Raw genomic sequence first — 25971 nt, forward strand, 5'->3', positions numbered from 1 at the left:
AACACACACACACACACACACACACACACTCACTCACATAAATAAATAAATAAATGTATAAAGTATTTCCGACTTTTACTCAAATATTGTCCTTCTGGAGTCTTAGATAGAGTTGAAGTCTAGATAGTTGTAGTTGTAAGTTTTCCTTAGTTATGATAGAGTGTAAATTAGGTATAAAACTTTAGATTCATTAAGATAGGATAAATAATGGAATATTTTCCTTTAATTTGCCAGATACAAATGAACTGGAATTCATTACATTGTGAATGTAATCTTTGCTTGATAATTGTTCATATTGTGTACAGTCTTATTATGTTAAAATTAAAACCTTTCATTTTTTTTTTGTTTAGACAAAAAAAAATATTTCCGACTCTCTTAGAGTAAGTCTATGGATCACTCCATAGAATTTATGCTGAGAAAGGACTGCGTTCTTTTCTGATACTACTGAGATGAACAACTATGTTGAGTTCAGAGTGCTATCCTAGAGAGCTGTGCTACAAAGGAGTTGGACTGGAGTTCTTCTCACTTCAAGATGAGACCCAGTGTTTCCTATAGTGAGCACTGAACTGGGCCTGGTTATCTTGAATTATTGCCCTTCCATTTTCATAGCTAAGATGACCTAAAGCTCCACAGCCAGTCTGGTTATTTCCCTACTCCAGATCTAACTGGTTATTTTATTTGGCTGAGATTATTATATTTGTCTAAGCCTAGATAATTAGTGGATTATTGTCACTATTAATTTAAGGACAATCAAGCTGGTGGGAAGGCTGGTAAGCTTTGGAGGCAAACAGCATTGAGTATGAGTCCCACATACTGCTGGACTATCCTCAGATTTCTTATCTTGGAACTGCTGTTTCCTCGTGTCCTAAAGAGGGGACAGTAAACCCCAACTCTGGGTGCTACAGTGAGTCATGGGTTGCTACATAAACCTGGAGGAGTAAATGTTATTACCTCCATTGCTCCTCTTTTCTTCTCTGCTTAGCTACAGAACAGCTTCCTACCAAATAAGGCCAACCAACTATCAGTAAGGATACAACTCACCACTGCAGGTAGTTGACTTGCTCCATCCAGTTCCTGCCGTTCCCAAAACATCTACCCCATCAGTAGCTTTCAGGCAGATTTTCAAATTGAGACAGATTCTGTCTTTACTGTTAAAAAATAAAAATACTCTCTAAACAATTGACTAATACCTTCTCATAAAACTCACCACTCGGTTATCATATAAACCATCAATAGTCACCCCTCTGAGTTTCACATCCAAATATCCAACCAACTGAGGATTAGAAATACTCAGTGAAAAATAAAACACTCCATCTGTATGTAACAAAGTTAGGATGCTGCCATCCCCAAAGCCAGTGTTCCTCAATCTGTGGGTCACAACCCCTATGCCTGAACAACCCTTTCACAGGGACTGCCTAAGACCATCAGAAAACATAGTACCAAAATTACTGTTATGAAGTAGAAATGAAAATAATTTTATGCTTAAGGGACACCACCACGTGAGGAACTGTATGAAGAGGTCAGAGCATTAGGAAGGTTGACGGTATCCCTTAACCCATATGTTATATCCACTATTGATGGGGCACTTACATTGTGCTCAATACCACAGATAACTGAGAGGAGTTAACGTATGCTTATAGACCATTCTAGGGTATATACAAACACTGTGCCACTGTCTAAAGAGACCTGAGCATTTGCTGCCATTTTTATCTCGGGGTGCTGGAGCCACTTCTGCGCAGGTACCAAAGGATGGCTATACTAACAGTTGCTAATGATTAGAGGGATGCTTCAGGGTCCTCCTCAGTCATTCACTATGGCTGCCTCTGCTGTCTGAATGGAAACACAGTTTGGTTTCCAATGACTGCAAGTAAATTCGATCAAAGAATCCAGTTCTTCTTTTAAAAATCTCAATGTTTGAATTCAGTAAACTTAAAGAGGTATAATATAGCAGTGCATGAATTATAATTGGTTCTTTTATAAATTATTTCCTTTTATGAATTAACTCATCTAATTGTTTAGATAATATAGAACCAAATCTATTGGGGGATTTATTAAGGCAACTCCACGTAGCTAAAAGGAGGTTTATTTTTTCAGTAACTTACAGCCAGTAAAGGGTTGGTTACAGGATCCAGGAGAGTTGAGGTGCAGTTCAGTGGGGTTCTCTGGAGAACTCTGCTCAGTCTACCATCCAGCATCCAGGATCACAAGGAACCAAGAGAACCAGCACATCCAGATCCCGAGTCTTAAGGGCTCCGGTCTCAGACCTGCCCCAGGGGCAGGTCATAGGTATGAGTGGCAGTTACCAGAAGCCTCACTAGGGGTAGTACTTCCAGGTCAAGGCTAGAACAGCTACCCACTACACAAATCTTTTTCATTTTTTAGGAAACAATATTGTAAATTTTATTGTTTTTTTAATTAATGTTTATCTGAGTTGCATATTAACTTTTTCATTTTATCGTTTTGCTTTATTCATCTGTGTAATTTGAAAAATTACTTATTTTGTTATATGATGTTAATTTTTGTCTAATAAAAGCATATGTGAAATTTTTTTAAGAGAAGAAGAAAAGCTTCCAACATGACAGTCACTTTGCATGACTCAACTACCAGCTGAAGGCGTTTATGCTGGGAATGATTGCATGCCCCTAATCTTGTTGCATTCTAGACTGAGAATTTGGGAGGAGCTAAGAATCTAGGCTAACTTTGTCAATGCATTTCCACACATTTTGAACATGCTTCTCTCATGAAACCAACCACACTACTTGGAAGTTAGATCTAGTCAATATGACACCACATCATTGAAGGCTAAGTTGATATCTTAGTCTTTCTCAGTCTCCCTGCAAGGCCCTGGATGGTGCAGGGGTGTGGTTGTATCATGGATACATCCTGCAGCTCCTCAAGAAAAGATCCAGACAGACCTGTCATGTTCAACCTATGAGGAGGCTGCATACATACCAAACCACACAAGCACATAGACTTTAGGTGATTTGTTGTATATTTATTTTTCCATTTTTTATTATTTAAAAAAATTACACATTATGTTTTGACAATATTCTTTTTCTCCCCAACTCTTCCAATGTCTTCCCCACCTCTATACCCACCCAACTTCATGTTTTTCTCTTCCTCAAAGGGAAAAAAAACAAAATTAAAACAAAACAGAACATCAATAAGATTTTAAACACAGTAATTTTTTTATGACGAAATAAAAAGTACACATAAAAACATGCAGTTTGTTTTGTGTTGGCCAAGTACTCCTGGGCAGAGCACTATTCAAGAAAACTGATTTTCCCCTTCTCAGCAGGTATCAGTTGGAAATAGCTTCTTGGTTAGAAGCCAGACTTTGTATCCATTTACTCTCTCCATGCCAGGATTTTGTCTGATTTGAATTTTTGCAGGTCTAATGCACGCTTTCCCAGCCTCTGTGAGTTCATATGTGCATGTCTAGAAGACACTGTTTCCTTAGAATCATCCACCACCTCTGCCTCTTACAAGATCTCTACCTCCTCTTCTTCAGAGATCCCTGCTGGGGAGGAGTTTGATAAAGACATCGCATGAATGACAGAGTGCTCCAAAATCTCTTACTCTCAGCACATTGTCCAGTGGTGGAGCTCTGTGTTGGTTACCATCCACTTCAAGTATAAGCTTCTCTGATGGAGGTTAAGAGACGCACTGGTGAGAACAGCAGTGTACCATGAGCATTGTATTGCTAGGTTCACTTAACGGAATAATATAAATGGATTTTCCCCTAGGCCCATGACCTATCTAGTCTCATGTTCTTGGCCACTTTAACAGTGTCAGGCATTGGCTCCATCTCAAAGAGTGGGTCTTAAATCCAATAAAAATCCCTTAATGTTTGTGCCACTATTACACCAGTGTATCTCATACCCAGGTTGCTGTTATAGGTCACAAGGTTCATAGATGGGCAATACTGATGGTTAAATTTTCCCCTCTGGTAGCAAGCACAGACTTCCCTTCCAACGCTATGAACAATAAATAGTCAGTAGCGGTGAATTTTCTACTTGGAAACCATCTCCATGTCTCCATGTTTGATAACATAAGTACATGTTATCTTCAGCAATATAGCCTTACAATAATGTTGTGGAGAGTAGGCTTGGCGGGGGGTGGTGCACACCTTTAGTCACAGCACTCAGAGAGGCAGAGACAGGTGGATCTCTGTGAGGTCGAGGCCAAAGTGGTCTATGGAGCAAGTTACAGGACAGCCAAGGCTACACTGAGAAACCTTGTCTTGAAACAAACAAAATGTTGTGGAGAGTAAGCCTTGGCAATAGCCTATAATGTTTGGGGGAGTAAGCTATGCGGTCCCTTTGGGCAACAACTCAAATATATGTAACTCATTTCTGATCCTGGGAGTTTTATTTGGTAGCATATGATGTCTAGTTGGGGTATTATCTCTCTTTAAACATTCCTTTTATACATGTCTATATTTTGGGAAACATCTACAGTAGTAGTTTCCCTGACTTTTCAAAGTGCCTGAGGGTCACTTGTCCCTTCCCACATTCTCTTCTCTTCCTCCCCTCCCCTCCTTCTTACCCAATTAATGACTCTTCTAGTTTCTCCTTTATCTATTGACAACACTCTATTTTATATCTCCTCCTTTAGAAGGCCCCTTCCTCCCCTCTGGTCCTCTACCATCTACCTATCCTCTGTGGCTCTTCTAATTTAAACACACATGTCTAAAACTTAGAAGCTAACATCGCTGTATAAGGGCAAACATGTAATCTTTGTCTTTCTGGGTCTGAGTTACCTCCCTTGGAATAACACCTCTAATTCCATCCACCTACCTGCCAATTTCAATTTCTTAATAGCTGAGTAATAGTCCATGTGTGAATTACCCATTTCTCTGTTGATGGACATACAGGCCACTTTCAATTTCTGCCTCAATTATGAATAGAGCATCAATGAACATGGATGAGCAAGAACCTCTGCAATAGGCTACAGTCCTTTTGATATACACCCAAGAATGGTATAGCAGTATCTTGAGGTAGATCCATTTTCTAGCTTCCTGAGAAACCTTCACACTTATTTCCATACCAGCTGTGTCATTTTGCACTCCCACCATCAAGGAATGTGTGTTTCCTGCCCTGTAGCCCTTCACTCCATCCTTTGCCAGCAGGAGATGTTTAATTTGTCTTGGCCATTCTAACTGGGGAAAGATGAAACCTCAAAGTACTTTTATAGTGTATAATCCTGATAGCTAAGAATGTTAAATATTTTTGTGTTTCTCAGCCATTTGTGTTTCATCTTTTGTGAATTCTCTGTTCAGCTCTATATTCCATTTTTAATTGGGTTATTCATTTTGATGATGCTGTTTCTTTGGTTCTTTATATATTCTAGATACAACCCTTAGTCAGATGTATAATCAGTGAAGACTTTCTCATTCTGTAAGCTGCTACTTTGCTCAAGTGATAGTTTTCTTTGCTGTATTATGCAGTAACTTTTTAGCTTCATGAAGTCCCGTTTATTGGTTTTGATGCCTCCATTATCAGAGTCCTGTTCAGAAAGTTCTTTCTCATGCCAATAAGTTCAAGCTTATTCCCCTCTTCTTCTCCTGTCTGATTCAGGGTACCTGGTCTTATGCTGAGGTTCTTGATCTATTTGAAGTTGAGTTCTGTGCAGGGTGGTAGATATAGATCTATTTTATACTACTACCTGAAGCCATCCAGTTTGACCAGCACCATTTGGTGAAGATGCTATCTTTTCTCCAGTGTGTGTTTTTCGACTTCTTTGTCAAAAATCAAGTGTGTATATGTATGTGGAGTTATTTCTGGGTCTTCAATTCTATTCCATTGATCAGCGTGTCTGTTTTGGTGCCAATACCATGCTGGTTTTATTATTATAGCTTTGTCATTCACTTGAAATCTGGGATGGCGATACCCTGTGAGTTAGTGATTTGTTCTAAAACAAAACCAAAACTTTCTATAGGTTTTGGGGGTGGAGGGCTATTTGCTTGTTTTGTTTTTTCTTTTTGTAAGTTCTGGCAACAGAGCCTAAGGCCTCCTACTCACCAGGCTCAGAGGTCTGTTATTCAGCAGTTAGGTCCCTCTGAAGTTTAGAGTATAAACTGTCTTAGTGCTTCCAAATTCATGCCTAGTCCAGTGAAAAATTACAGAACCAGGAATTGAGAAGAGCATTCCTAATTGGCAAGAAGCTATGGTTAAGAAATAATCTGAAGTTGCTTTCCCAAGGATGAGTAAGTGTTGGAGGCTTGAGACTCAGTGATGGGAGGAATTTGAAGTGCTTGGACCTAGTGGGGAACTGAGGTCTCTGAGGGGCTGATCTGGGGTTGGAATTAACTCACATGGGATTCAGAATGAGTCCTGTCAAGAGTGAATTGTTGTGAAAGTGAACTTGACCCTGAGTCTCTCTCTCCCTTCCTGTCTGGCGCCAAGATCTCTTCCTTCCTCACACATACTGCAATGATGCCATCTGTTATTAGGCCCTCAGGAAAGGTTGACCTAGTAGGGCCACTTGAAAGTGTCCTTAAAAATCATAAGCTAAATAAACCTTTGTGTAACTATGCAGCCTCAAGTATTTCATTATAGCAATCAAAACAGACCAGTGTAGGAGGAGCCTTGCGACCATTAACAAGTTGGAACTGTAAATCTTAGGACCTGCATGTTATTAAAAAGCTGTAGCTACTACTGCTAGTTACGACTTCTGAGTCTTCTCACTGTTTGCATGGTCTTTTTGTATGATCAAGTTGTCAAAAGGTGTGTGGAAAATGGATACACATAGAACTGCAAAGCTGCAGGAGAGCAGGGCAGGTTAAAAATGCCTTCTTGACTGAAGCAATTATGGAAACAATCAATTAGCATTCACGCAGCACCTGACGATTTGCACGCTGCTCTTCCAGGGTCATTTCATCTTGCAAAGGTTGTGAACTGGTTCTTTGATACTGTTTCACGCCACTGTTAGGCTTCGCTGCCAAACCTTGAAAGTTACGCTGTGGAATCGGGGCACAGTGAGAAAGGAGAAGAAGGAGGCATTAAAAGTCAGAAAACCTGCCAAACTCATTGGCAGAGAAGTAGATGTTTGGCGTTTTCGAAACGCAATAACGTGTCTTGTAAAAGGAGCAATTGGCTCACTTTTCATTCCAAAAACTGTACAAGAACTGCCTGGCACTTATTTAAAAAAAAAAAAAAAAAAAAAAAAAAAAAAAAAAAAACCTTTGGAGATGGATATTTGATGTATAACCAATAATCAGTTTGCTTACTGGAAAGGTGGTGTCGCAAAACCTGGGCACATTTGAATCTAATTTTGAGGCGAAGCCTGGGCTTATCAGAAGAAACCGCTGACTGTAAAGGAGCAGCATGCAGAGGAAATACAGGGAGCTGGTGAATATTTTACTTTAAAAACTCAGGCTACCGTTTACGAAACAGTACAGCCGTGTCTGCTTTGCCCTGCAACCACAACTTAAAAGTGAGCATTGGTCTCACAACCAGCCGGCCCCAAAACCCGGGGTCAGGAAGATGATCAATCGCTCCGTTGATGAGAAGGAATCTGGATGACAGCGCTACCTGCTCTGCTCTGGGCTCCGTCACTAGGAATGAGCGGCTGGCATCTTCAGGAAGCCGCACCGCGGAGCGAGCGAGGTGATTGGGTTACACTGGGCGCATCCCGATAAAGGGGGCGCGGGAGCCGCTGGCCCTAAGCCTTTCCAGATGTGGCCGCGGCGCGCGCTGGGCTGTCGGCCAGGAGGCCGCCTGCAGCCGCGTCCCCAGGCCGCAGAGCCAGCCGCAATGCCTGCGTCCTGAGCGCCTGGGAGCAACGAGGGTCCCGGGGGTTCCGCCCGAAGTCACTCGCGGCTGGATGGGGGACCCTGAGGACCACGTGATGCCTCGGCCCCTGCGAGCCCCGCTGCGGAGGTCCTTCAGCGACCACATCAGGGACTCCACCGCCAGGGCGCTGGATGCTATCTGGAAAAACACCAGAGAGCGACGGCTGGCAGGTGAGGGGCATGGGGGAGAGCGGGGAATTAACCAGAAAGCCTTTAAATGCACAGACTGTCATTAACTCGCGAAATTAACAAGCTCATCAGCTGGAATATAGCAATCTCTGGTCCTCAACGTTTCGGGGGGTGGGGGATGTTTCTTTTTCTTTTATTGCCTCTTGTTATTGGTCTGATTGTTTGCAGCTAAGGTTTTTGAGCGCTTTTTTTTTTTAACCTTGAGAAGAAAAGCAAGGTCCTTTGGAGTGTCAGGAAATCAGTGGTGGAAATGACAAACTGCAGGCAGCCCTGAGCTCTGCAGAGTGGCTGGTCGAGGGTCATCATCTGAGCTGGCCCGGCGGGAGGTGGCCTGGCCTGACTGGTGCAGGCCAGGGGCCTGGCAGGGTGTGGGTTCGTGGAAGTGCCGGTATCAGTCAGCTGGTATTTCCTCGAGTCTAAGCTCTGAGTTCCAAGAAGGGGTACCAGGTATGCCAGAAGCAGCCGTTTGAGACGCAATAAAACATCCATACATTGGTGCAATTCAAATGTTCCAGGGCTCCCGTGACGGGCGCCGAATGGCAGGGCTGTGTTTGAAGGACTCCAGTGAGAAAACAAGGTCTGCTTAAATCTGGGTGGGAGGAATATTCTGAAACTGACAGCAGGTAGCATCTCACTGTGGTGGAGAGTGAGCTTGGGAAGAGAGCAGGATTCCAACAGCCGTCTAAGGCTCCTTATTGGTGCTCTGTGCGAGCTTTACTATGCCATCCACGTGGAGGGATCAAAGAGTATGTTTTCTCGACTCTGTTGTTGTTATTTAATTGTTGTTGTTTTGTTTTGCTTTGTTCCTCCCTCTCACCCCCCCCCCCCATACTGGATGGACTCCAGGAATTGTTAACCGTTTTAGACGTTCCTCCAAAGGTTGATCCAGGTTTCTGGGCTATGTTCTTGACAAAGGTCACTTGATATCAAGTATTGTCTCGACAGGCCTTGCAGAAGGGGAATTTAAGGTGTGTGAATGTGATAAGGCAGATTATGAAGATAAGCGTGCAAGTTTCATACCACAGCAAGCTGAGTTTGTTGGAATGACCTGTGGTGTGTTTGCCTTTGAGACAAGGTCTCACCACGTATCCCAGGCTGGCCTTCTTCATCTCTCCAGTGCTGAGGTTATAGGTGCGAACCACCATATAATAAATGAAAAGTTGTTCTCTATTGATCTTAATAATACTTCCCAGGACAGGGAGAGGATGAACAATATTAAATTTAACCATAAAGCAGGGCACAGAAAACAAATTATTTTAATTTTTATCATGTTATTACTGCTTGAAAACAAAATGTGATGCCTTAAATAAAGCAATCAAACTTTCCAGAGTATCCAATGACAAGTCGCAGTTGACCAGAGGAAGCCAAGGACATAAGATACACAAGTATAAGATGCCCAACTAAAATTGGTTGACCTAAAACAAAGAAAAAAAAAGAACTATTCCTTCGTTATCATAAAATGTCTTATTACTAGTACAACAATGTTCGATTATGGTTTTCTGTGTTAATTTGAAGTTTTAAGCTAATTGAACCATTGCTGTTTTCCTGGATTTCCCCTTCCGTTTTCATCAAATCTAGAGTTTGACAGCTGAGGACAGATGAGAATGAGAATACTGTGGCTTGAAAGTTCTGTGCCCCTCACATTTTTTGGCGGGGGGGGGGTGGGGGGGGGGGGTGGTGTTATGTATTAACAGTCTATTTGTAGAGTCCAAATGCAGGAGCTGATACAATGTTGTCCATACAAACCACCTGGAGAACAATTTTTGACGTGTAATGGAAAATGAAGACTTCCCATAGCTCTGGCAGCAAATAGGATTTTGCTCCTCTAGTCGCACTGAAGGAATTCTTCACGTAACTTGGCTTCACGTAACTTGGAGGAGCGTAGGCACATTAGAATGTTTATGTAGTGGGGAATGTGGACAAAAACAATAAAAAGAACCTGGGTGACAATTGATGCGGATTACTGGGGACCTGGACACTGCTGCTTACTCCCTGGCCCTTGGCTCAGGGCTGGCACTGTCAGTGTTTGTAAGTTGGAGACTGGTCTGTTGCGACCTTCAAGAGTGCTTACCCCGACCCCCTCCCTTCCAGCATTTCTGCACTTAACCCTCCCAGCGACCAAAACACTGAACCACAGCTGTTCAGGGTTCATGGAGATTCACTTTTCTGAACAGCAGAGAAAATCATTATTATATGACAGCCCCGCTTGGCCTTCCCTTGCAGGATGGAGGGTGGTGGAAAAGTCCCCACCCCCCTCTTCACTGGGAAACAAATGAGGTGACAGGTAGGGAGAACTGGAAGCATCTAGTGGAAAGTACTTGTGCTCATAGTGACTGGAATGCTACTGCCGTGATGCTGATGGCCCCAGTGACTTGCACCAGGCTTCTCAATAACCAGAGACTGGCTGTTTCTACCTAGGCAAAGAGTACGGTTGTGGGATGAAGTTTTAAGCTTTCTTTTTAGGTTATCTCTGCCTCTACCACGTCTTGTAGCTGGAGTTTTCTCTCTGGGTCCCGCCAAGCCCCAGCAGTCCGACAGCCCACTTATAAAATAAATACACAGACACTTATATTATTTAAACTGTTTGGCCTAATGGCTCAGGCTTCTTGCTAGCTGTTCTTATATCTTAAATTAACCCATTTCTATTAGTCTATAAGTTGCCACGTGGGTCGTGGCTTACTGGTATCTTAACATCTTCTCATGGCAGCAGCTGGCAATGTCTCTCTACCTCAGCCTTCCACTTCCCAGAATTCTCCTCTCTCCTTGTCCTGCCTATACTTCCTGCCTGGCTACTGGCCAATCAGTGTTTTATTTATTAACAAATCAGAGCAACACATTTAACATACAGAACATCCCACAGCATTGGTCAACCTCTCTTTCTACCTTCATAATTTAATAATTCCTAATTGTGATATCCTAAATTATGCCATGTGCAAAACCTGTCATTTTCCCCTCCTTGCCTTAAAATCCTGTATGGACTCTTGTCTGTCATTTTTAAGGACCTGCATTCTTATATAAACAAAATACAGAACTGCCACTAGGCAAAGGCCACCCAGTTGTGAGAAATGACAAAATGGATTGTCTTAATCTCACCCCTGTCTCTTTATGCCCCTCTCTGTGTCCAGTCACAACTCCTAAGAGTTTCTCTTACCCATGTCCCCAGCCCTCTGGGCTCACTGCCCTCTTAGAGCAGCTTGGGTCACTGAGCATTCACTGAGTGGGAACTTGAGGATGACTGCCATTGACTGATGGAGCACGAAGCCTGTCTGGCTCAACAGTATGTCTTTCTCACATCTCTCTTAGGTCCTCACAGCCAAAGCATAAAACCGCCTGCCCTCCTCCTCCACGCCCACCCCACCGCCACCGCCATGCTGCCCATGCATCTCCCTCCCACTTGGTACCTGGACATCTCTCAGCATCAAAGTGCATTTCATTCCCTTATAATGTCTCGTAATTGTTTCACACAAGGCTTCTTTGCCGTATGTTAAGATGAACCTCCATCGGATTCTGATAAAGTCTATGGTTCGCTTCTCAGAATATTTACAAATGTAAATTCTATTATAGAGACTTATATAACTATCTGTAAAATATGGAGAATTATGAAGGAAGAAACCAAATATAATAAAACCTACCTATAGAAATGTTCAGACTACATAATGATAATACAGTAGCTTAATATGAACTAACTATATGATGATTTTACAATATAGGCACTTAAGTATAAAGTAAAAGACATTTTTAAAGGCCCCAGTATACCAACCATTGTGGCTTAGCTAGGTTAAGAACTAACCTGTGCTTGCTATTCTTCTTTTTAACTTGGCTATTTGTCACTAACCAGTATAAGTAAAAATTACTAAGAAGCAAGGGCCATTGCTAGATCACCAGGGTAGAGCCTGCAACTTTACTGCTTGGTTATTGAATGACTCTAATGCCCAGAGGTGCCCAGTAGTTGGCCCCTGTTTTCATAGGAACATCTGTGGACAGAAACATGCCAATTAAGTGTGATCAGGGTGAGCTCAGCTGCACCAAACTGCTGAGAAGGGGTGGATATAGATATGTGGTGATATGTGCAACAGTCAGTGTGATATGGAAAAGCATAGTTTTTGTTGGTCGCAGAGTTCCAGGGACCTCTAATAACCTCATAAGACGAAAGACAGTTCATCGACATTCATAGTTGTGGAAACTGCTAAATAGCGTTTAATAAAATTGATACATGATTTTCCCCCCTTCCAACTTTGACTCTACCATAGACTATAAACTAAGATTCTCTGTTTAGTGCTTACTGTGGTTTCCAAATGTTGCCAGTAGCTTTGCCATGGACTAGCTCTTGACGGAGTGAGGTAACAAGGGCTTGAGCTCCAGCCAAGGGCACCCATAAACGTGAACTCTTATCATTGTGATGCCAGGTTCTCATAGTGAGCTGGCTATATATAGCATGATGTATATTTGACAAAATTCTACAAGCCAGTTGAGACGACTCTAAAGAAAAACAAAAACAGATTAAAATTCAAGGTAGAATTAGTTAAAAAGACTGAAAGCAAGACAAATCCAGACTCGGAATGTGTGGTAACTTTCTTCAGCGTGGAAAGAAGAATTGATAAATTAAAAAGGAAATCTGTGCTAGTTTTAAAAAGATCTAATAAAGTGAAATAAATACACAGTATAAACACACATAGATTGAGAAAAAGGAATCCAGTGTCTCTGTGAAAGACATGATATCTTGATATCTAAGGGGGAAATCTAAGTGCCTCAAATATTGAGACAGGAGGCAGGGTGCTGTCTCTACAGCTCAGCACCTAAGGAAAAAGGTTAATTGACTATGAAGTAAGAGAATTTAGGTAAATTTCAATCTAGATGGGATTCAACTGACATAAAACAAATCATTTAAGTGTGTGCATTGGATTGGACCCCTGGGGTATTTTATTGTGTATTTACTATCATATATCTTTTGGGCAAGAGATTTCTTTTTTTTTTTTTTTGGTTTTTCGAGACAGGGTTTCTCTGCGAGCTTTGCACCTTTCCTGGAGCTCACTTGGTAGCCCAGGCTGCCCTCGAACTCACAGAGATCCGCCTGGCTTTGCCTCCCGAGTGCTGGGATTAAAGACGTGCGCCACCACCGCCCGGCTGGGCAAGAGATTTCTGTATTTCAAATGATCAGGTCTGTCATAAGCCAGCACCATAAGTGTCTGGCCTGATCCGCAGTGTGCTTGTTCTCAAGGATTCTGGCCCCATTCCAATGAAGGGCAACCACAAACATTGACTCTTGTGAGCTGCTCTGTGCTCCCGCGGTTCACAGTGAAAAGCAAGTAAAGGCACATGGAATGCCTTTTAACCAGGAGTGAGGTAGGTCTCAAAATATGCAGTAAACAAAGACAGCCCTACTCTAGACTTTTGAAGAGAGACAACCAACCATTAGGGATGCCTCATGATGTGAGCCGACATCCACCAAGTTTACTATTTTGATAAACGAGGGAATGAGTCAGTGTCAAGGGGGGTTTTGATGTATGAGAATATGGGGACTGGGGTTGCAGCTGTGCCTCAGATTGCCTGAGTTAGGAGTGTGGCTCTCCAAAGATCTTACGAACTCAGAAACTGAAGCAGCAAGCAGGGGGCCTACACGGTTCTGCACCAGGTACACTGCGTATCTATTGAAGCTGTCAGCTTAGGGTATCTATGAGATTCCCGTGTGCATGTGAACAAGTGGGTCTCTGATTCTTGTGTCTTCTCTTAGGACTCTCTTCCTCTGTTGGTTTGTCCTGTCCAACTTCGTTGTGACCGTTTTCCTTTTATCTTCTTACATTTCATTTTGTCGTGTTTGGTTGTTAGCTCTTAGAAGCCCGTTCTTTTCTAATGAGAGACAGAAAGGGAGTGGATCTGGAGAGGAGGGGAGGCGGGGAGGAACTGGGGGGAGTAGAGGGAGGGGCAACTGTAATCCGGATGTAGTATATGAGGAAATAATCTGTTTTTAATAAAAGGGGGAAATTTAAAGAAGACTGTGGCTCTTTCACTGGGTAACTTTGGACAAAACAGGCTGTTCCTCACCAACACCAAAAGGGCCAGAACGGTACCTGCATCATAATATCAGTTAAGCAAGCTACTATCAGACATGCTTAGAGGGGCCTTTGGCAAACTGAGAAAGCACAGTCTCGTTTTTTGCTATTATCACCTCCACCTCCCTTTTCTTTGTGCCCTATTTCTTGAGGAACTTCACCCTCATACAGCACTATCACAATAATCAGCCTAGGGCTTTCGAGCAGAAGTAGCTCGATCAGCCCCCCAAACAAAACAAATGAACAAGCAAACTTCCAGGGGCAAGTGAGTTTATTTCTATACCTCCAAAGAGCAACAGTGAAAGACCTGAAAGGAAGTGATTTAAAAAAAAAAAAAAAAAAAAAAAACCAGATCTTTGTGAACTCCCAAAGGAAGTGACCAGAATAACTGCTTCTTCACACTGATGAGGAAATCAGCCTCGCATGTAGGTCTGTCACACTTGATGGGCCATCTCTGGACATCTTCCCAGGCAAGCTGGAACGCGCTGCGTGGATGGAGCTGAACATGTGAAAGAGCAGCAGCACCAGCAAGCCTGGGCTTTCCCGCATGAAGCTCCGCTCTGGTGTGGGAAAGGGTGCTGAAGGTCAAGGCTGGCATTGGAAAGGGGTTGTCCTGCATCCATCCCTCTCTGGAGCAAAACGGCTGTTACTCTTTCATTTATTGAAAGTGGTGTGCATGGGTGGTGTTCCAACTCCCCCAAGGTCTCTGTGATTGGAATCACTAGATGTCGAAATCAACACCTTGATAGGAAGAACATTTGTATTGATTAAGCAGCTGAAGCAGTGCTATGTAGCAAAAACAAACAAACAAATAAAAGGGGGGGTTTAAAAGAACACTCCTCTGGAAGCTCCCTGTTCTGGAGGAATGATTTGGGTGGAGATTGAGGTTAAACGTAAGTGTCATTCAACTTCTGGTTCGTCACTTATTCACTTTTAAATCTGTCATTCTCACCAGCCACATGGTATATGCTGGAGTCCTGTGTCCCAGTGAAGGCCTGTCCTGATTGGTCCCTCAGTTTCTTTCCCTGTGGGTCATCAATAAGCACTAATACTTTCAAGTGCTTGCCTGGAATTATTGATGAAGACATAATCACAGTAGAGGCCAGACTTATTCCTGTCCCATCATCATCAGGCTCACGATGGTGATACTACTCTTGCTCTTCTCAGCTGAGGACGAGACACCAGACCTACTGGGACTGTAAATCAAAGGTGGTGGCTGCCAGCAGGTGCTGCTGTCATTTGTGTGCATTGCATGGGTGCCTGCTAAGCGCCACATCTGTACTCAAAGGTCTAGAGAAAATTTCTCATTTTGTGTTCGAAATCATCCTGAGAAGTAAATGCTACTATTTTTAGTCTCCTTCAAATGAAAGGATTTGGGGAAATATGTTAAAAATACATTCATGAGTTTCATAGACAGAATCTAGTATAGCACGAATCTTAAAAGGTCTTATTAATAAAAACAAACCCAGAGCCAGGTATTGGGGTGAACGCTGAATGATCCGAGAAACAGAACAAGCCACATCCAACCTCACCTTGCCAATTCCTCAGCTGATCTTGTTTCCTCAGACTGGAAGCCTCTGAGTCCTCACCCAAATGAGACTCATCTGAACTGCTGCTAAAAGCCTAAAAGCTTAACAAGACTCTAGTTCCTGGTCCTCATGCCTTATATACCTTTCTGCTTTCTGCCATCACTTCCTGGGATTAAAGGTGTGTGTCACCATGCCTGGCTATTTCCAGTGTGGCTTTGAACTCACAGATATCCAGATGGATCTCTGCTTTGGGAATGCTAGGACTAAAGAAAGATATGTGTGCCACCATGTTCTGGCCTCTATGTCTATCTAGTGGCTGTTCTGTTCTCTAATCCCAGATAAGTTTATTAGGGTGCAAAATATACTGGGGGACACAATATCACCACAGTCTAGGAACCTCCAAGCCTGTCAATTATCTTTCATTCAATTTACAAAGATTTATTGAACATCTAGTTGTATCTCAAACACTATACTGGACACTGAATAGCAAACAAAAGAGAATCCTTGCCTGCCTCTCACAGGTATGACATTTATCTGCCTGTGGACCAAAGGAGTACAACCTGGACCTACTAATCCTCAATTGACTAAGCAAGAAATGCAGATTAGCCCCAAGCTCTAAGGGAGGTATGAAGCTCATCACTGATAGGATCTTAAAACTTCCATCATCAGGGATGTGGGAGAAGGCACCCTTGTAAGGGGCTGTAGCAGCAAGGTGTATATGCAGCTTTGAAAAACATGCACTAACCTGCTCCCTTCATAGTATGAGCTGCACCCTTGCAAACTGCTGACTTAGAGGGAGAAAAACCTCACAGTAGGTAGGTCTGGTGCCACACTCTGCAACACTGGGTCCTGGGAACCAGCCCGGGATGACAAGGACACGAAGGAAAGACAGACACACGGGCACACAGAGAAAATCTGGAATAGGGTGAGCTGTGCTTGCTCCGATGGAGGACGCCAATTGCCACAGCAACCTGGAAACATAGCGTGTCTGTTTTATACATCTGAATGGGGGGATGTGGGTTTATTAGATACAGCTGAATGTGGAGGCGGGGCTGTGATACACAGATAAATGTGGAGGTGGGGCTGTGGTATGCAGATGAATATGGAGGCGGGGCTGTGGTACACAGATAAATGTGGAGGTGGGGCTGTGGTATGCAGATGAATATGGAGGTGGGGCTGTGATACACAGATAAATGTGAAGGTGGGGCTGTGGTATGCAGATGAATATGGAGGCGGGGCTGTGGTACACAGATAAATGTGGAGGTGGGGCTGTGGTATTCAGATAAATATGGAGGCGGGGCTATGGTATGCAGATGAATGTAGAGGCGTATATCTCAGCAGAGGGTCTCTGTAGAGGAGCAATCTCAGGCTAAAGTTATCCCAGAATAGAAGCTGTGGTTGATAGATAGGTCCTACATACACACTCAACATCTGCACTTGGGCCATGGGCTTATAGGTTTGAGGCACTGGAGTCCTTGATACAGCTGTGCTTGTGATCAACAATACACATTCACTCAAGATGTCGTTCACTCCTTACACATTCACTCACTATTTCCTTCCCTCTTCACAGCCCAGCATAAGCATAAAGACTGAAGAACCCCAGTTTAAGCTGCCTTACTGGTCCCTTCCAGACCCCTTCCTGAACAGATCATAGTCTGTTGGCATGAATAAATAAGAAAGACTATCTGGTTCATCCACAGAACCAAGAGAAATCCCCTCTTCAGATGCAGATCAGGCCTGGTAGTATATCTTTCCTGGTAACTGGCATTTCTCCTGTTTAAAAAAAAAAAAAAAAAAAAAAAAAAGATTTACTTCCAAAATGCTAGATCATATTTTTAATCATTTTTTTAAAAATAAGTAGTTGGCCTCATTTTCAAAGTTAAGAGACAAAAATGTAAAATACATCACAATCTAGAAACAGGATGCTCTTGGCTAATTTAGAAATCAGAATGAGCTAAAATTAGAAGTTGTGCTTTTAATATTTTAGTTTACATACACAATTATGCTCAGACTTCAGCTCACATGCGCTATAGGACTGAAATGGGTTGACCTAAGCAATTTGGGATCCCAGAAAAATTCTCAAAGATCCAAACTGGAAGTCAAGACTCATTTTTTGTCTGATAATAACCTTAAAAATACATTTCTGATTTAAATTTCTAAGAGAAAGGAAAAATAGGGCAGGCTAAATGTATTGTATTTAAAATGTGTTATTATTATTATTTTATTTAATGCTTTCTAGTTGTGGTGTTTGCTTCTTGCTTCTGTAGCTGTAAACTTGACAAAATCTAAAGTCACTTAGGAAGAGTCTCAATGAGGGGTTATCTACATTGGGTTGGTCTGTGGGGTTGTCTTAAGTTAATCAATGTGGAAATCCCATCCCACTGTGAGTAGCGTCATTCCCTAGGCTGATGTTCCTGAACTGTGCAAGTGTGGAGAAAATGAGCTACGCATGAAGAGGTGAACATACATCCATTCTTTTCTCTTTGTTAATGATCACTGGTGTGATATGACTATTTGAAGTTCTTGCCTTAACTTTACTATACCGATTGATTTTAGCAGTCTGAATATTAGTTATCATCTACTCAATGCAGGTATCCATTATATCAATGTGAAAATTACCAAAGGATGTAGGGATTTGTACTGATGTCGCTGTCACCAATTTTCCCAATTAATTGAGGCATATCTGGATGTTGAAAAGACATCCAAGTATTGTACCTTATGTTATATTAGAGGTGATTTGACTATTGTATTCCAAGCAACCTTATTATTATTTCTTTTCTTTTCTTTTTTTTTTTTTTTTTTGTTTTTTTTTTTTTTTTTTTTGAGGCAGGGTTTCTCTGTGTAGCTTTGTGCCTTTCCTGGGACTCACTTGGTAGCCCAGGCTGGCCTCGAACTCACTGAGATCCGCCTGGCTCTGCCTCCCGAGTGCTGGGATTAAAGGCGTGCGCCACCACTGCCCGGCTTATTATTTCTTAATATTACTTGGTGGAGAGGGAAAAAGATGCAAATGAAGAAAAATAACACTGAGCCTAGTGGACTATTGACTGCTAATGGATGCCTGGGTGGAGCAACCATTGTCTATGCCCACTGGTGAGCCCACCAGGCTGAGATGGATTCATGCACATGGCCCTTTTTTAAAACAGTAGGTTCCAATCAAAACAAAAAGGCATGAACATGGGAAAGAAATCTGTAGGGAGGTGGAGGAATTGGCAGGGTGGAAGGGTGATAAGGAGAGTGGAATGAGACAAATCAAAATGTATTATACACACATATGAAGCTGTCAAAGAATAAGCTTAATTTAAACCAAAATTGCAAACTTTAAGGCTGAACATTTCATCTTCAATTAACCAGTATAAAAACAAGGTACAGAATATTAATAATACAGTATACAGTCAAGAGAACATTGATCACACACTATATATTCAAGAGGATAATGATTATACACTGTACACTCAAGAGGAGGTTGGTCATACTGTACAGTCAAGAAGACACTGACCAGACACTGTATAATGGAGAAGGCAGGCAGGACACCCACTGAAGCAAAGGGTACAAAAGGGGGTTACACTGTCAGGTGGGCACCACCACCTTCATCCATTTCACATTACCCAATACTGACTGTACACCTGGTCGTAGACACTATGGCAGACAGCAGAAATGACAAAGAGATAAATTAAAGGTCATCTCTGGGCTCCAGTGTTTATGCTTCTATTTGACAGCAGAAAACAATGTATATAGGAAACAAGCTCAGAGGCATGATTTGACAGCTAGAGGAAGGTACGTGCTGAGCCTGGCCCTGCCTGCTCTTCTGTTTCCCTTCCCCTTAGCCCCCTCCTGCTCACTTCCTTCTTTCTTCCTTTCCTTTCTTTTTTCTGCTTTTCTCTCCTAATGATTCTCCCTCTCTGTCTCTGTCTCTGTCTCTCTGTCTCTCTGTCTCTCTGTCTCTCTCTCTGTCTCTCTCTCTCTCTCTCTCTCTCTCTCCTTTCTGCATCAGAAAATTACCATTTGTCCAGTTGTATTAAAAAACAAAAGGACACACCTGCTACTTCACCCTTACTTGGTTTTGTCAGGGTTATGCTCCTTCTGTAGGCTTATGAACTGTATTTATAAGTGAAAACTGCCTTTATACGTAAACCTTTAACATCATAGTGAGCTCTTTTCCACTATTGTCCCTGAAAACAAAACCCACAGAATCAGAGTAGAAAAGCCTCTATGAGAATGTGGCAGTAGTGGTGTGTGTGCATGCGTGCGTGCGTGTGTGCGTGCGTGCGTGCGTGCGTGCGTGTGTGTGTGTGTGTGTGTGTGTGTGTGTGTAAGAAAAAGAACTCAGAAGTGAGGTAGTAAGATAAATACAGGTATCGTAAACTACCCTGTGTTTCATAGCAGCATTTATACATTCATTCAACATTTCAGGAAATTCTCCTATTAGTTATTCAACTGACTGGTCAGTTTCCTCTTTCCGCTGAATATATAATAATAAACATGTGTATAAACACACACCTATATAACATGCTTGAAGATGTGTATGTATATATATCTCTATAGACATCGGGTACCCTGTGATTTTACTCTTGTAATGGAGAGCAATAAGGCTTGCCTTTTTTGAGGCAGTCATTGACCCAAACCTTACATTCAATGTAAAGCAGATGTGTTTGCACATGTGTGTCATGTCAGTGAGAGCCAGAAAACAGAGGCATTCCTTTTGATGATTCTTCCAACCTACTATGGCTCCCCATAATTTTACAGTAAAAATAATCTTAGTGGCGAGCTCAGCATGGGGACAGAGAGTTGTCCGTGCCTATCCTCTGTAGCAGGAATCTTCATCAACCATTTCCATCAAGAGAAATAATAAGTACCAATTATCAGAGGCTGGGGAAGTAACTGGATCGATAAAGCACTTGCCAGCAAAGCATAAGGACTTTAGTTCAATCCCTAGCACCTATATTAAAACAAAATGCTAGATGTGGGTGTGAACCCTTATAATCCCAGCACTGGGGAGACAGAACATTCCACAGAATTTTCTGGACAGCCTAGCCTAACGTAGGTCCCAGTGAGAGATCCTATCAGCAAAAAAACTGTGGGTGGTTTCTGAGAAATGATACTAAAGTTAACCTCCAGTCTCTACACCTGAGTGCATGTGTACATGTGTGTGCGCGCGCACACACACACACACACACACACACACACACACACACACACACACAAAGGGGAATTAGAAACTTCTAAACAATAAAAATCACAAAGATATAGTGAAACCATTGAATATGACTGTTTGATAAGTCTTAGCTGATGACCCCTGAACCTCCTGGTTCCATGTCGGTTCTTTTGACCTCGGGCAACTTCTTATCAATGTGGCACATCTAAGCAATCGCATATGTACACACGCAAACACCCCTCTGGAGTCGAATGACATCAAGGAATTTCTCTTCATAAAGATTGAAGGGTCTTGATTTACAGGATGCTGGTGAGAAAGTCACGACACAGCAGCTGGCCGTTGACAACCCGTAGTCGGGCAAACAGCACATTTTCTGGAGTCTAGACTTTGTTTTATCTTGTAAATTTTTGGTGACATATTTAGTGTTTTGCAGACAACTCTCAAATTACTGAGTCAGCAGTCGGTATGGCTCGGTTTATCGAGACCCATCATCTTTAATCTGGTCTTGAATAGCAGGATGTTGTAGGTCTGGATTGAAGTGCGACCTTTGAATGTTTTCCATTCATGCTTGATTACTATATCCTAGAGGTCTAGACAGTGTTGTTGGTTTCTCACCAACACAAACATCTGGCAAAAAAAAAAAAGAAAAAAGAAAAAAACAAGAACTCTACTAGATGAGTAAGAACATTTCACATTCACCCATATGATGTTTTAAAATAAAAGTCTTTTAAATGAAACCCATCTCAGATCCCAGAGAATAGCATCAAGCATATTGTTTTCTACTCTGATAAAACTGTCTTTGGACCACGGTTTTTCACTGGGGAAAACAAGTTTGGACATGCCATTTCTAGCTGCAAGAAACATCTTTCTTTTCTGCTCTTACAAGAAACTACAATTTCACTCGGCGACTCTCAGCCAAGTGAACTTCACACGCGCACATTGACTCCTGTGGACCTTGTGTTGGACAAGTGAGATAATGGGAGAGGAGGGCAGTGAGCATTGAGGGTTTTTCAGACCGATTAGAAGACTTCCTGGATTTCAATTTCACATGGGACTATTTGAACATTCTGAGATACATTCATTGTCTTAGCCCTGTGCAAAGGGCTTTCTCAATAAATGTGTATTTGTGAGTTTGTGTATGTGTGATGTATACACTTGTGTGTGTGGAAGTGCAGGGGAATGGGGGGGGGCTCTATCACTCTCTTATTCCTTTTAGAGGGTGTGTTTCCCTGAACTTGGTGCTAGGTTGGGAGCCCACAAACCCCAGCTCTGAGTTACAGGCCCCTGTAACCTCTCTCAGCTTTTTATAAGGTTGCTGAGCTACACATGTTCCCTCATGTGTCCTGGTGTGTCCGTAGCAAGTGCTCTTAGCTGCTAAGCCATCTCTCCAGCCCCTACAGTGATCTTTCGTCAGGGCCCAAACTCTACTGAGTATTGTATCACCGAGGGAGAAGCCGGGTCCCCTCCCCTTATGCTAGAACTGCTGATCATCTTCAGCTGAACACCATACAAAACACCCTCAGCCATGAACACCAGGTAGGAGACCACGGCTAGATAATCAGACCATTCCTGAGAATGTGATTTACTAATGTTTTTGATGTACAAACCACAGATACATAACTGTCGTGAGAATACCATGGGAATTAATGCTGGGGATTTTGAAGATTGGTTGAATGTATATTTGATAACTAATTCCAACAGTTTGTCGATGACATTTTCTTTCCTTCCTCTTTTTTTTTTCTTAAGGAATGAAATAGAATTTAAAAAAAGAGAGAGAGAAAGAGAAAGAAAGAAAGAAAGAAAGAAAGAAAGAAAGAAAGAAAGAAAGAAAGAAAGAAAGAAAGAAAGAAAGAAAGAGAAAAAGGAAGGAAGGAAGGAAGGAAGGAAGGAAGGAAGGAAGGAAGGAAGGAAGGAAGGAAGGAAGGAAGGAAGGTTTCCTTCAGCTCTTCAGTGGTTATCTTTATAAATTCATGACTTAGAACTCAAGACTGTGTTTCTTCGCATAGCTTTTTAGCACAGCATAATCATTGCACAACTAAACATAAACATGGGGGGTAAACTCCAGGAAAGTCATGCCAGAGTAGTGCCTGAGAACTTACAGTAAATGCCCTTTGCACTGTTTAAGACAATGACGAAAGTCCCTGACCAGCCACCCTGGACGTACCTCAAGGATTAGCCAGTGCATGCTCATAAGCTGGGAAATGAGGAAAAATAAGCATTTCATTTAAAAGGAAGGAAGGAAAGAAGGGAGGGAGGGAGGGAGGGAGGGAGGGAGGGAGGGAGGGAGGGAGGGAGGGAGGAAGGAAGGAAGGAAGGAAGGAAGGAAGGAAGGAAGGAAGGAAGGAAGGAAGGAAGGAAGGAAGGAAGGAAGGAAGGAAAATGCTGTCTGCTCTCTTGGAAACAGACAAATAGATCAAACCGGGCACCCATCTTCACACAGACCACCACAGACATTCCAAACTCCCATTCTTGTGATGCCAGTTCACAGAAAATGTTTTCCTTTCAGTGACCCTGAGCTTGGCTCCCATGCCGCTGCATATAGTGTGTTCAGAGTGACCCTCCATGGCCTTCCGCACTCAGTAATCCCCACCACTGCCCACCCGCACGGCCCCCACTCTCCCATGTCTTCTGCAATGGGCATTTGTTTTCCCATTTTGTGCTTAATGGGAAAGTGCAACACTGTGTTTAATGAGCTCACTGTGTGTAACTTGTCCTTGAACGTAAATGTTTTCTTTCTCGCTGTCCTATTTCTTCCCTATTTGAACATTAAATATTTTCGTGAATTAATAAAAGTTCATTATTTTAGTTCTCCTCTGATCTTAAAATAAAAGTACATTTTTAAAAGCCACGGCAACTTGGGCAATATCTGTGTTTTGTTCTGTTATTTTCAATGGAGCTTAGAATGGCATTTGACTGTTTTTATTACTTAAGAGAAAAACTGACCCATACCCTGTACAAACTGGGTTGTGAGGGTCAAAAGCCAAGTGCTTTTAATAACTTTTTAAGAGTGAGTAATCTTTGTTCACTTTGAAAGCTGTGGTATGTACTAATTTCTTTGTGACATGAAAGAGATGTTGCTATAGCTAATGGTCCATGCAGTGGCACCATGGGGCACTAAATCGTGGTGTCTCCAGTGGCTTGGGTTGTCGTTCTCATAACCTACTCATTGTTTGTTTGTTAAACACAGTTTGGGTAGCATTTGAAATTATCTTTGCTTCCCCAAAGGCTTGGCTCCAAAAATAATCTTTAGATAGGTTATCAATTAACTCAGAGTAAGGTTATTTCGCTAAACATTTCAGACGTTCAATATATATATAAGTCTCAATCACTAGCAAATAATAAAACATCCCCATTACTGTGGAAGGTCCCCATAAGCCACTTCTGGATGGCATTATTCACTCTGCCTCCTCCTTGTAGCTATGGTTTTATTATAGTGGTTTTATCTCATCACTTGTTCAGACATCCCAAATAGTATCAATTATCTCAGCTCATTTAAAAGTGTTAAATGGTATAAGATTGCAAATATCCATCCGCAACTCTCCTTGCTCACAGTTCTATTCCTGATATTTGCTCATGTTCCAACCCAAATTGCTCACCCCCATTGCTATTATAGAACCATGAAAAATTTACTCACGTTTAGATTCCCTACCGCTGCATGTGAATACAAGTGCTTGCTGTTGTGAATATTTTTATTCAGATCTCCGTGTGTGTGTGTGTGTGTGTGTGTGTGTGTGTGTGTGTGTGTGTGTACAGAAGTTCTTAGGTGGTAGAGTAATTCATCAAAGGATACAATTTCATAGCCCAAGTGATGCACATAAAGATAGCTAGAGTGTTTAACAAGAATCACACAAATACCAGTGGTTTGTAAGAATACCCACTGTGGAGAGAAATTCCCAATGGCATCAAAGCCACAAAGTAGTTACTTTTAAAACATTAAAATTTAAATGATATAGATAATATGATACCAACAATGTCAAATATATACACTTACATATATACATGTATGTGCATATACATATATACATAAGAGCTTGCATATAAATTATGTTGTATATCATGAAGAAGATTAAATTACCAAGATTAAGCAAATACTACATAGATAAGATTTTTAATTTAACTTTTTGAGAAATATGTTCTTGAGCACTGTATTTATATTGTTTCCACCCATCTTACTTCCCCTGCAGCTATTTCCATACCCCCAACACTCATTCAAATCCATCACCTCTCTTTTTTTTTTTTTTTTTTTTTGGTTTTTCGAGACAGGGTTTCTCTTGTGTAGCTTTGCGCCTTTCCTAGAACTCACTTGGTAGTCCAGGCTGGCCTTGAACTCACAGAGATCCTCCTGCCTCTGCCTCCCAAGTGCTGGGATTAAAGGCGTGCGCCACCACCGCCCGGCAACCTCTCTTTTTTTTAGCTATTATTGTTACATAAAAGCGCCCGTGTGTGTGTGTGTGTGTGTGTGTGTGTGTGTGTGTGTGTGTGTGTGTGTGTGTGTACTTTCTGGTTTGGTTTGGAATTTTTCTCTCATGGTTTATTGTTTATTTCATTTTGTGAGTGTGTGTGTGTGTTTTGTTGTTTCTTGACACACACATACAGAAGAGAAAGAGTGAGACAGAGAGAGAGAGAGAAAGACAGAGAGACAGAACCTGAGGTACAAAGATGTACCAAACTTGGAAGCAGTACGTCAGATTGAAGAGAGGAATAAGCCAATGCAAGAGGTTACAGCCAAAAAAATTGAAAAGAAAAGAAAAAGAAACTGTAATTGCACAAACACAAAATAGAACTAAGAACACAAAGAAGAAAAAAGACAGCATCAACACACACCTTTCACTAACAACTTTAAATATTAATGTCTTCAACTCCCTAGTCAGGAGACGGTTTAAATGAATAGATTATGAACGAATTTTTGAGTGAAAGTTGTAAATAATGAATGAATGTGTCTCGGTTAGCAGGGCTTCTTATTTGGAGGAGGCTAAAATGTAGGTCGGTGTCTGTTTAAAGGAAATAATAAGCTTGAAGTTTGTTTGTACCAAATCTAGACCTGTACTTGGGCCTAAATACCACTAAGGTAGATGCTGAATGTAGATAATAAAAGTTGAGTGTATTTGACAAGTAAGAACAGAAAAAATATCTTTATCAGAGATGACATCCCACAGTAACTTACATTAAGAAATGCTTACAAGAACACTTAGTAAGAGAATATTTTCTCTCTGCCATAAAAGTCCTTGCAGGTATCCATGGAGACCAAAGGTTCCA

General features: G+C 41.9%; 1 protein-coding gene across 3 annotated transcripts in view; it reads left to right on the forward strand.

Annotated features, from left to right (window-relative positions):
• The window catches only part of Dlc1 (DLC1 Rho GTPase activating protein), a 382113-nt gene that overhangs the window by 200046 nt on the left and 156096 nt on the right, over window positions 1-25971 (forward strand). The window contains exon 1 of one of the 3 annotated variants that reach the window (XM_006973963.4): window positions 7174-7966. The exons of the other annotated variants lie outside the window; for them this stretch is intronic. Coding sequence (XP_006974025.2) covers window positions 7828-7966 — 139 coding nt within the window. The 5' untranslated portion in view covers window positions 7174-7827. Of the gene's footprint in view, window positions 1-7173; window positions 7967-25971 lie in introns of those variants that run through there. 3 annotated transcript variants of the gene reach the window in all.

The sequence above is a fragment of the Peromyscus maniculatus genome, chromosome 17 (assembly GCF_049852395.1).
Source record: "Peromyscus maniculatus bairdii isolate BWxNUB_F1_BW_parent chromosome 17, HU_Pman_BW_mat_3.1, whole genome shotgun sequence".
NCBI classification, from domain to species: Eukaryota; Metazoa; Chordata; class Mammalia; order Rodentia; family Cricetidae; genus Peromyscus; species Peromyscus maniculatus.